The 13,035-nt window shown below is 34.4% G+C and overlaps 1 protein-coding gene across 1 annotated transcript; it reads right to left on the minus strand.

Moving 5' to 3' along the window:
• Nucleotides 1-461: 461 nt before the first annotated feature.
• LOC126828300 (glycerate kinase) lies at nt 462-12,585 on the minus strand. The gene is made up of 5 exons (XM_050557991.2): nt 12,444-12,585; nt 7,508-7,942; nt 6,351-6,502; nt 4,630-4,805; nt 462-4,161 (listed from the first exon to the last, which is right to left on the minus strand). The coding sequence occupies exons 1-5, from the start codon at nt 12,446-12,448 to the stop codon at nt 3,250-3,252; spliced, it is 1,680 nt and encodes a 559-aa protein (XP_050413948.1). The 5' UTR covers nt 12,449-12,585; the 3' UTR covers nt 462-3,249.
• Nucleotides 12,586-13,035: the final 450 nt, after the last annotated feature.

A 13,035-nucleotide genomic window follows, 5' to 3' on the forward strand; every position in this document is an offset into this window, starting at 1 on the left:
ATGTCAGGTTCGGATGGTACATGGTTTGCACGTAAAAGAACCCTTGCCAGTTGGAATTTTGTATTGGCAAAATTTCCCTCATAGCACACTGTCTGGTATATGTCCACCTTCATTAGCCCAGTTGGTGCAGACAAGTACAACTTTAAACCCATTTCATTTCAAAATGAAGTGAACACTTATAATACGCAATTGGGGTTGTCATAAAATTGTATCTGGATGAGTATCAACCAGAAGACAGTTCTCACAGGAGAAAGATTATGAAGTAAGTTCATGCTACCACCCTGTAAGTACTTTTAACAGAAGTTATACTACAACTTTTATATGGAAAAATAATAACATATAGTTTGCTTGATAAAGATAAGGGTACCATCATAGAAACACAGCATGTTAATAAATTGTAATTGTATTATATTTCTATAAGTTTCAGTGTGGTGGTTGATGTGTCATTAACAACATTAAAATTGAACTTTTTCTTAATTTATTAAACAAATTATTAAAATATTGGAATAGTTAATAATTACAATAGATGGTATCGTAAAATATACATGTTACAAAAATAAGTTGGAAAAATATAAGCATAATAAATAGATTAAAAAGTAGATTACCAAGAACACAAAATACACCCACCATGACTTATATTTGTTCTTTACATTTGCACTACAGTGTAGTCTAATAAAATCTTTAAATAGTTTGTGGGTGCCCAGTGAGCAAGGCAATGACTCACTAACCAGGAGATCCCACTCCCAGTGTTGGTGAAGAAAGTCAATACCATTTTTAGGCACAGTTTCTCCATGTCAGTTTTGCAGGATTAAGAGCCTGGAAAAGAACAATGCCTATTGTCCAGTTGTGTCGAAATTTGACAATCTGATTAAAACACAAATCCTATTTCGTTTGGTTTTTTATAGTTTAAAATTTTGTTTTATTTGTCAGTACTACACTAGGATCTGGAAGAGTTGTTCTATAACATGCGTTCTGGATGGCGGGAGGTATTAGCCAATGAAACCATCTGTCATGCGACTTCTTGACATGCCATGCACGGCACAATGGGTAAACACTAGAAATGTCAATGCTGATTGATTAATGAATGTCTGACATCATAGGGTAAAAAGCTGCTCGTACAACCCCTGATGCGACTTTTCAGTAAAACTGGTCAGACCTTCATGTAGATAGGCCATCGAGAGTATATTAAAAAAAACAAAAAAACGAAATATAGATCTGTATTTTAATCAGATTGGAAATTTGATGAAGTGTCGATGAGACAGCATTTGTCAGATAGGTTCATCTTCACTTGTTTGGAGCAGAAAGTATGACATTAAACCTTCATTTAGGTAATGAAAAGATACTTTTTCTTCTGCAATAATGTTGAAATCCTTTAGAAATATCTATATGATATAATTTCTTATGTTAATAATTGATTGACAGGGCTTTAAAAGTGGGAGTGTTCATAGAAAAGCCATAAGATTAAGATAGAATCCATAAATAATAGCGCAAACCCATTCAGCTACTCATCTACCTACAGACTGACCTGCAGAAAATATACACATTTGAAATTAAAAGTAACATGCCATAACAGTGAAATCTCTTTCTAATTCATTACTTAACTATCTTTATATATATTTATATAATAAAACAAGGGAAAATAAAATCATATAACAATAATTACGCAGTATAAACTTATTTTAATATTGCAAAAGATAATCTAAATAACAATTTAATAAACATAGCAAACATGTCTTATTGCATTAATAAACATGTCTTATTGCATTTATCACCATACAATAGTTAAATACTAATCATTAGTAAATTAATTTATATTTAGTAAAAGAAAATCAAAATTAATTATAAATATAACTGTGGTTACTGGTTAATATTCCCAATTATTCCCACCAATATTAAATAATAAGTTTCATATATTTTTGATTAAATCACAGTATACCTGTATACTGTTGTTGCCCAGCAAAGCAGAATAATATTTTGAATTGGCAGCTTTGTTAAAGCCAGAATATCACAGTACATCAGGAAAATGTTGGTCTTATGAGCATTTTCAAGGTTTCAATGGCAGCGAAAAATTGATGTGTGACAAAATTTTGATACTGTTCTTCCTTTTTACCAGTGCCCTAATGCATGAATAAGGATTAAACCAGTTTGGGACCCAAATATAGCTGATTTTGTGTACCACTGTTGGCATAGTAAGCCAAAAATGAAAGTAAAATTAATAACAAAAATAACTGACTTCAGTTTAATCTTTCAAAACAAAAATCTTTCATTAACCAAAATAACACACCACAGATCAACCCAATTCAATACTTCATTTTGCCCTACATCAATGAGGTTTATCTACAACATTTATAAAAGTATTTCTTCATAACAACAGACATGATGTAAGTGCAGTAACTGGTGTAATCATACATTGGTCTCTGACTGGTAATTCTCTTCCTCATTGACTTCAGTGTTAAATCCATACCATTTCTGGTGCCTGTATAATTGTTTTGAACATTTCAAAGAGCCAAACAATTCACATTGATCTGATAAAAATACTGAAAGGTTTTAAATTGTCTCATTTTATATGCCAGATCAATGGAATCTAAAGACTATAATAATTCATACCCGTTTACATCCCTATCCTTATGCCGCAAGATCCTGAATATTCAGCAAAACATGGTAGGAAATGTAAATTCAAACACTCTTTCTCGATTTAGACCGAAATTGTCATGCGAAAGGGAAAAAGAGAGAATTTCTATCAATAGACAAACTACATTCATCGATTTTGAAATCTGGGAAATAATTACGAATCTTAGTCCAGTGGTTCTAAAATATTTACCTTATTCATTAGTAATAAAAGTATAGCTAGTTGAACAATGGCGTGTTCTTATTAATGTGGGCTTCAGAAAAATAACCCCAAGCTTTCAATCAACATTCAGCTATATTACAATAAAAACATGTCTTCATTTCATTGGTGAATTGATAGATAGAACTCAATGACCATTGTACCATTGTGTTACTCTAAGAGGGCATGAGAAGAAGAGCCGTCACCTGAAGGTATGGAAGCTATCAAGCTACCATACTAAGACTGGACGGTTGTTTCAAGCAGACAGTGTCTACTAGAGATTGGCCATGGTCTTCTTGGATTTCTTAAACTAAAACCATGTGTCAGTTCTCGAATGGCTAGTGTAGCTACTAGAGGTCAACACACACACACTTCTGATTGCTATCACTTCCGGTCAATTCAGTGGTGTGTTTTCAATGTAGTTATTGATTGTTTAACTGGTTGTAATTCACCAACAATATTTGTAAATCCATAACATTAGTTCCTGTAAAGCCCGTTTCAACAAGAGCATTTGTAAACATTGAAAATAATGTATTAGAATCGTTATTATCCAGATACTCTTGCAAATCTAAATCTTTATCTTGAACTTGTTTTATAAACTCGGCTGAAATTACTGCACCTGCTGCTTCAGTTGGACCATCTTGTCCATCTGTACCTGCACTAAGAAAATGTACATTAAAATGTTCCAGGTTTCTATTACTACTGAGTGATTTACCATAACCTATAGCAGATGATAAAACCATTTCCTGATTTCTGCCCCCTTTTCCAGAACCCTTGATTTCTACAGTAGTTTCTCCTCCAGATATTACACATAACCCTTTCCCTGAATTTCTAGACATTTCTATTGCTGTGATTAATTCATTAATACTGGATTTCTCTATTCCTTTTTTGATTATCTCAAATTCTAATTGCACCAGAGCAGGAATTCTTTCACCATAGTGTTTACTCTTGTATACCAAGCAGATGTACTCTGTCAATTGTACGAAAAGGGAACCAATTTCTTTAGCTTCTCCGTCAAGAGTTGTGGACAATATATAACAAATATAACCTAAGGCAGTGGCTTCTTTAGCAGCTCTCAGAGCAGCTTTTGTGTTACTGCCCACGATCACATTCTGAACATGTGACCAATCATGTTGCTCTGATGCTTGTTGCTCTCGACTATTTACTTGAGCCTGAAGATGTTCTATAATAGAAGATGGAACATCATCCAGTACTTTAAGTTCTTCAAAAAGATCAATACATTGTTTGGGTGTGGAGGGATCAGGAACTGTTGGACCACTAGCAATAGTATCTAATGGATCACCAATAACATCTGATAAAATCAATGAAATAACCTGAAAAATAATTAAAGGCCATAATAATATTTGCTGTAATTACCATACACATTAAGCTACAGTAAGAATTATGCAACAAACACCATTCATATTACAAAAATGAAATGGAATGGGGCCATTCATATTACCCTTTAACACAGAATTAATGTGGGTTGCAGATCTTAGGAGTGTCATCAATATTCAAGTAGTAGGGTTGTCTGTACAATAATATAGGTTTTGTCTGGTTCATTCCCACTTTGCTTTCCTCCTCTGAGTATCAAAGCAAACAAAATTCTTCGAATTATATACACCTTCTACTTTTAGGGAGAGGGGTTTTACATAGGCTAAGCATGTTCTCCAATCCATTTAAGATATTCTGAAAAAAACAGTTGCTAAATATACATTACACATATAAATCTCGACAAAGTGACATATATTTCTCTTCCCCTCAATGCCAGGTACTAAAACCATTTAAAAAATTCTATCTACCTTCGCTGGATGAGCTTCAATGGCTAATCCACCACCTTTCAGGACTTCTATATTTTTACGAACCAGGTTGAGTTGTTGAATTGTGACTGCCCGTCTAGATAATATTTGTGTTAGTTTCATTTCATCCTCAAGACTGATTGGAGAAGAAGGAGATGGGAGGAGTGCAGAACCACCACCTAATAAATAAAAGATTAATGCTAACTTCACATTTGAATCAAATTTTAAGATCTTTCAAAATTTTACAAACAAAATGATAAAATCGCGTATTCCAATGTACTGGCATTCATAGCAAGAACTACGGTATATCAGGATATCTTGATATAAATAACCTATTTTATTGCCATCTTTGGTAGCTTATAATTTTTAGTTTCAAACTGGCCACAAGTCATGTGGAATTTAAAAAAGAAAAGTTAGGTTGAGACAAAAGCTTATATGAATAAACCAACAGTATTTAAGTCATCTAAGCAGTTCACAAAGGATGTCTCATATTAATTCTTTAAAAGTTAAAGTAGCTAAGTCTCTAATTCAATATCATCCAAAACCTTCGACAATGAAAACACAAATTATTTGTCAATTTTAATCAACATTGGTGTTGTGATCTTACCGGGAAAAGATGGGCTTCTGATATCCAATATTTAAGACAAAATAAACATTTTATGATTGGTACACGAATCGTGTACCATAATGCGTTTCAGCGCAATTTGTAACAGGCGACTTGAAGAACGAGGTTAGACATATTCCACAAGTCATGTCAACCGGTGACCCCATATTCTTATCTGGAGAGCATGCGCAATAAATACTATCGGTGTAGACTGGAATAACCAGACGCTAGAGATTGCCATTGGATTAAGACTTCTGGCGTATTTCGCCGAACATAACTGCTTTGAAATTAGAGTAAAAACGGAACGATTAAATGTAAATCAGTTTATTTACATTCCTTTTAGGTTATTATATGCATTGCGACCCATTTGTGTCAATTTTTAGGTCCCAAATATTAGCGATTTAGCTCCTTTACTGGGAACATTTACAAGACACTAAAGTCTGATCAAGGGAAACAACCTGTGAACAAATTATCATCTTAATGAGGTAACTTTAGCTGTTCCAGGTTAATAGAAATTGTTGAAAATAGGCTGCTTCGTCTCATGAACATAAACAATTAGATAAAACTGATCATGATGGACTATGACTCTGAAGTAATCATTGCCTTCTTCATCTCGTGAAGATAAACACTGTGTTTAAATTTAAATGCGTTCAAAAGGTAACTTTAGCATCTTGGGAATCCACAAGTTTTTCCATTAATTTTCAAAGTGATCAAGAGCAATATAATATTGGAAATCATTGAAAATTATAAAGCTGAATACTCTGTCGAAATTGAAAATCGTGTATAAACATTGTGTATAAATGACCTTAGCCACCAGACCATCTACTAGATTTTTCAAATAGGTCAAATGCCATTACTCCAATGAAGCTGCCTGTTATGGGGTAATGGAAATCTTTGACCACATTTCAATGTGGGCTTATAAAAATAACATCTTGGTGGACTACGTAATGGTACATGATCCAAATCTTTATGGGATCAGGGTGTTGGGAAGACGAGTGGTCTAACATGTTGGCTGTAGATCATAAGATTTGTGTATGAAAAGAAGTAGGGTTGCCAAGAAAAACAAAAATATAATGTATACTGTGTGATGCAATGGTGGGACATCTATTCAGAACTTTACCTGATATTAAGACAAGTAATATATCTTTGGCTGTTAAAGACGATACTAACTGGTGGATAGCTTTAGCAGATTGATGCGAATTATCATCTGGCAGATTGTTTTTAGCACCTTCTAATACATTTATCTTTGTATCGTTGGTTAATATCATCTCACTGAAAATATATCGATCATATTATTAATTGATTACTCACTTTGTCTTTAACACTACTTGTCTAATTTCAAGCAACAACGGATTAAAAATCCATATATGAAGTCCAGCATAAATATCAAAGATAGGTTGCCAGGCAACAAACCACAAGCCCACAGCAGCTAAATCGTCTGGGCAGTCAACAAGAGTTGTCGCATATTTTTACTTTTTTGGTAATATTACCTGATTAACAGTAACAACTGTAATTATCAAAAAATCATTAGAATTTGTTTGTCTTTTATAAAGTTCTGCCCCATGCTAAACATTTAATATCATGGATTTAGTTGTTCAAGTTATCAAAATTCATTGAAAATCAATATACTTGTTCATCTCAAGACCTTAAACTCTGTGTATCAATCTAAAGTCAATCGGATGATAACTTTAGCCTCTAGAGCGTCACAAGATTTTTTAAAGTGATCAAGGGCCATAACTTTGGCAGTAATTATCGGTCTCATGACCTCAAACATTGCATATAAATTAGTCAATCGGATATTAACTTTAGCCTCTAGAGCGTCCACAAGATTTTTCAAAGTGATCAAGGGCCATAACTCTGGCAGTAATTATCGGAAATTGTTGAAAATCAATAGGAATATTTGTCTCATGACCTTAAACACTGTGTATAAATCAATCGGATATTCACTTTTGCCTCTAGAGCGTCCACAAGATTTTTTGAAGTGATCAAGGGCCATAACTCTGGCAGTAATTATCGGAAATCGCTGAAAATCAACAGGCTTCTACGTCTGATGACCTTAAACACTGTGCATAAATTTAAAGTCAATCGGATATTAACTTTGGCCTCTAGAGCATCCACAAGGTTTTTTGAAGTGATTAAGGGCCATAACTCATGGAGTAATTATTAGAAATTGCTGAAAAACAATAGGCTTCCTTGTCTCATGACCTTAAAATTGATGCAATTTGAGCATATGACAAAATCTGTGGGATTTATACATAATATAGGCAACAGAATTACCTTTTCCCAGCTTTCTTAAAAGATGCCACGCTTCCGACAGGAACACTGATGATACCAGCCTGAATATGATTTCTTAAAATATTGTCAACAGCTCTAGCCATACCACACACAGCCTTACCAAAACCAACAACATAAACATTTTTATTAACTTTATATTCTCTGTCATCTACTGTTAAAATATTGTTGTCTGCTTCAAACTGTACATGTTCTGATATCATATGTTGGGGTAAAACAGCCGACACAGCAGATTCAAATATTTGTGTCGCATGCATATGTGTCGCTGTATTGGTTTGTTTATTGGCCATATTCAGTTTTGTCCATTTAAATGCTGAAGTGCAAATTTGTCTATTCGTTACTGTCAAAATTGATTTTGAGATTAGCCACTTCGAAATATGCTGTAAATCACGCAGATGAAGTCGGTTACAATATGTAAACCTGAAAAAAACAATACGAAATTATGATAGGGAAATGGATTGAGAGCATTAAACCCATTGCCCAATAATTTAACAACAAGAAGAAATTGTACCAGATACATTTCTTTTTCATATAAATTATCAGATCATTCACAGAGCAGCCCTATAGTTTTCACTGTTGCTTCAAAAGTTACGACACAAATGCTAATCTGGCCTGTTTACAATACATTTTAAAAAAAACAAGTACCAATTTAGTAACAGACCTACTGCAAGCCTTAGATTATCATATATTTCGGAACATTTTTATAAATGTTTGTCGCCCAAACTTTGATTGACATTGGTTTTCCAAAAACTCAACCATTGTTTCAAACCTCTTTTTTAATTGAAATATAACTACATGTGATACGATTCTTAGGCTTATAATATAAGTGTTTTGAAGTTTAAAGTTTTATCACATTTCTTGGAATTAGCCTATTCCTCATCATTCCCGACATCGTAGGAAATCACTGATCAAATCTGTCTCTACACTTTTTTCGGCAAAGTCACCTGTAAGACTTAAGAAAAACATAGGTACCCTACATTTCGTTAATATATATATATATAGTGAATCTTTTTGCTAATCTGTACATGTAGGTCAAAATTTAAATATTATCTATGTAGGCCATACATACAGTACATGTAGTTACTGACTGAACATTTAAAGATATATTACCACAAAAGTATTTATGTATAGGGCAGTTATTTCCAATAAAAGTATGGCATATATCTATATAGAAAGTAGAGACACTCAATCTTATTAGGAAAATACCGAATTCCCTGAAAAACATCCATGGGGGCTCCCACAGGACAAAAATGAAAGCTTGAGTGACATACATGTATGTAAGGAGCGCTTCCTATGTGTTAATCTATTAGGTAACGGTTGTCCGAACATTTGGAGACTTAAACATCCAGTAGACTCTGCGATTAAATGAAACAATAAATAAAAGCTGAAAATGGATTTTCCCTCACTCAAGTCATGTGACAAACAAGGAGGCTTAAAACAGATTCTAGTCGCATGGTGTAGTTTTCTTGAAAGTAAAATGCTTTGAGGGGGATTTGAATTTTTAATCAAATCATCCAGTTATTGTACGTGGGGAGGCCTCCTTTAATTTCATATCAGTTAATGATGCAGTTGTTTAAATGGTTGACACATATTCTTTCTTTGGTTTGGTAGCAGCTCACTAATGCAATGATATGTGTAGTCTAAAACAATTAAACTGTCCCATTTTTGTCCTTGGTTGTTTAATGGATAACTGGGGTAATTCTTGACAAGAAGGGAAACAGCATTTATTCTCCACAAGCTACCGTCGAAAGTAGCAACAGGGTGAACTGACAAGTGTTGAAATCCAAATGTTTCTAGTAGGATTAAATGTCCCTACTTTGAAAATAACTACCATACCCTACAAATACTTTAGTGGGAATGTATCTTTAAGTACAAGTCATTATCAGAAAAAACTAAGATTTGATTAAATCGTCTTCTAGTATTTGTTGATGCTAACATTTATTATACAAAACATAAAAGCATACCGGTAATACAGTCATATGAGTTATGAGATATCGGAAATCATCGAAAATCAATAAGCTTCTTCATATAAACACTGTGTATCAATTTCAAATCAATCAAAAAATAAATTTAACCACACGATTTTTCAAAAGTGATCTTGGGCAACAACATTGAAAGTAATTCTAGACTTCTTCATCTTGTGTACATAACAGTGTGTACAAATACAAAGGTACTCAAAAGATAACTTGAGCATCTATAAGTTTTTTTTAAAAAAACAAGGGCAAGAACTCTGTTAACAATTACTAGAAATTGTTGAAAATAAAAACTGAATAAATTCCTTGTCAGTAGAATAATAACCACAAGCTCTTGGCGCTATAATTATCTGAAAACCCTGAAAATCAATCGGATTCTTTCTTTAAGTCTACTAAAATTGCAACAAGATCGTCCACAATATTTTTCAAAGGGATCAAGGGTTGTACTAAAAAGAAACCTAGTCTCTTAACAATGGTAATTGGTAGTTCTTTCTGACAGATGCTGATGTGAATTGTGTCTGAATTCAGTAAGCAAAACTGTCAGGTTTTTTTTCAAAACAACTATGACTACCGGTATTGTTTATTTATTGATTATTGATTGATTATTGTAATAGTTTACTCTATGGAATCCCACAAGCACTTCTAGCCAAGATCCAGAATGTTCTTAATACTGCAGCCCGAATAGTAACAAGGACAAATAAGTTTGATCACATCCAGAATGTGCTAGCTTCTTTACACTGGTTACCTGCTGAGACTCGAGTCAAATACAAAATACTAACATTAGTGTATAAATGTTGCAATAATGCAGCTCCTTAATACTGATCTGAACTTTTATATGACTACAACCCTATTAGATCACTGCGCTCTCAAAATAAACAGTCACTAGTTGTTCCAAGATATAATTTAAAGTCATATGGGTATAGGTCTTTCAGTTCAGCTGGTCCTAGATTATGGAACGAACTTCCACAACAGATCAAGAATCAACAAACTTTTAATCAATTTAAATCTGCGCTGAAGACTTTCCTGTTTCAACAGTTTTACCAGTAAAGCAATTACTAAAAGCGTTTTGAGCATGTGTCAACATGGAGAAGACGCTATATAAAACCTCATTATTATTATTATTATTGCATTTCTGCCACACCCAACTAAAATCAAGCATATACGTAATTCTACCTTAAGCAAATTATTTCTTTTAGTTCGAAACGCTATAAATTGAAGATGCTCCGCATTATAATATAAACACTATTTTCTTTTAAGTAGAATTTTGCGATTCAAAAAGATAAACAAAAGACCGAAAGCTGTGTTTGTCTCGTAATGGCAGACAAATTCAAATGTGTTTTGTTTATGTTTTTGAAATAACAAGTGTTGGATTATTATAAATTTGTGTAAGATGTGGCGAGAAATGATTCCTTCTGGCAAACAAATGAAATGGGGTTTAACGTCCTACTGTTCTGCTCCTAAACTGGGCTAATTAAGACGGGCATATGCAATACAGTGTGCTATGAGGGAAATTTTCGACTGCCAAGGGATCTTTTATGTGCACGCCAATATGTACACAGGACCTTGGTTTTTCATCCCATCCGAACAACTAGACAGCTGTCCTTGTCAGGCCCTCCGTCCTGCATCACTGACAAGGGGAAACCGCGCCGGAAAATCTGGATGGACTTTCTCGGTCAATGCAGGGATCGAACACCCGACCTCCAGACTAGCAAGCCAGCGTCTTACCCACTTAGCCAAGTGATCCCCTTCTGGCAAACAAAGAATTACGATAAAAATAGAAGGTAAGGAAGTCAAAACAGACTTAAACAGAGATGGGTGTAGAACGTTATTTTCATCATTTTCATACTGCAGCTTAAAGCGGTATTAGGTAAGATTAAATAAAGAGTTGACGGCTATAATAGTTAAAAAGTGATAATGTAAAGGGAATATGCTGAAAATTTCAGTCAAATTACTTGACTCTGAGCCAAGCTATCAGCGACAGATTTTCATTACTTGATTATCCATTTAAAGGGACTATCCCAATTTGAACAGAGTCCCAAAAATAAAAGTCTGAGTATGTATCAAATTTATGCACCAAAATATAGAGGAATGGTGTATTTTCCTTGTCTAAAAATTTCAGCTCAAGATATTGAGTCTATCGTTGGGACATGAACGTCAAAAATGCTTATCCGGACACGTAAGACTTTTAAGATTTTGGGTCAATGTTTTTGTTGGGTGACCTGATAATCGATTCCCGTTCCTTTAGAGGTCTATACAGTGAATGACCCATGTGCTGTACTTGATAACGAAAGGTAAATTTCACCTACACATTATTTTTATATATAAAAAAGTCTGGTTTTATCCAGACACCGTATAATACAGCTTGGGACACCGGTCTCCATTTCCAGATGAAGACTGACGGGTTTAAGTTGTTTGAAAACGTATCACAAATATTGAGTAGTTGCTCGGACCTTAGGCAGAGGATTTTAAGGGATTTTAACACAAAATTAAGCAGTTTTATTCTCCAACATATGATCAGGATTGGCCCTTTAAAAGGTTATTTCATCAACCACAAAATGTATTCAAATCTACTAAATATCAGAGTCATCCGATGGCATCAATAGTTGATTATGGTCTTGGTAAGTTAATTAATGTCTAATTAATAATTTATATAACATTTCAGGCCTAAAGAAAGACCTGTAATAGGCAGATTTAGCTCTTGAATAATGCATGTTTAATAAGGACGGACAGTTATGATCAGAGGACTGCGTTCGCTCCGAAAAGCAACTACAGGACAGGTACCAGCAAGATAAGGAAAGAAATTGGTGGTCTGCATCCAAACAGTAGCCTTACTCCTAGTGTTATCTCCCTTTAGTAGTGTTAACGCTCAATGCCGAGACCCCTGGGCCTTTACAATTAGTTAAAAGGAAACTTCTTAATCTTATAATGCAACGCCTTTCTCATTATACCTCATCTTCTTGGGTATTAGAACAGCTATGTCATATCCATTGACATACTGCAATTATCAAGCGAAATATCGTGTTTCAGATGATAGATAGCCCTCCTTTTTTGCATTCTTGCCACCTACCGGTGACACCATTTAAATTGTCTCGATCATACCAGTTAAAAGTATCTCCATGGAGTCATGAAGGGCCTAATGAAAACGTTGGGTTTTTAGGTCTATTTGGTAAGGCCAGCTTCAAGTTTGGTCAAAGGTCACGAGATGTAATGCGCTAATCTAAACCCTGACCCTGGCCTAACCCTGACGGCTAAATCTACTTGTTAATGCCAGCTCAATTTTTGTCAAGGTCCTTGAGATTTAGAGCACGTGATTGTTGTAGGTTAACCATAGGTTTAGGGTAGGCTTTGGGGCTAGGTCCAGGGTTAGGGTCGGGATTCGAGCTGACCCTGTTTATATCTCGTGACATGTGACGAATTATAACTGAGCTGGCCTTACCCACTGATAGATCGATCAGTGTGACCTGACCATGGCTAAATCTTTTTGTTAAGGCCAGCTCAATTTTTGTCAAGGTCGTCGAGATGTAAATAAGCTTAGGGCAC

The sequence above is a fragment of the Patella vulgata genome, chromosome 7 (assembly GCF_932274485.2).
Source record: "Patella vulgata chromosome 7, xgPatVulg1.2, whole genome shotgun sequence".
Taxonomy (NCBI): Eukaryota; Metazoa; Mollusca; class Gastropoda; family Patellidae; genus Patella; species Patella vulgata.

Bases quoted from the DNA above. Each gene is read 5' to 3' on its own strand.
- LOC126828300 (XM_050557991.2), bottom strand. The intron at 6,503-7,507 runs GTAATTCTGTTG...ATATATTTTCAG, and splicing joins TTTAAGAAAGCTGGGAAAAG to TGAGATGATATTAACCAACG. The intron at 4,806-6,350 runs GTAAAGTTCTGA...TTTATTTATTAG, and splicing joins ATTACTTGTCTTAATATCAG to GTGGTGGTTCTGCACTCCTC.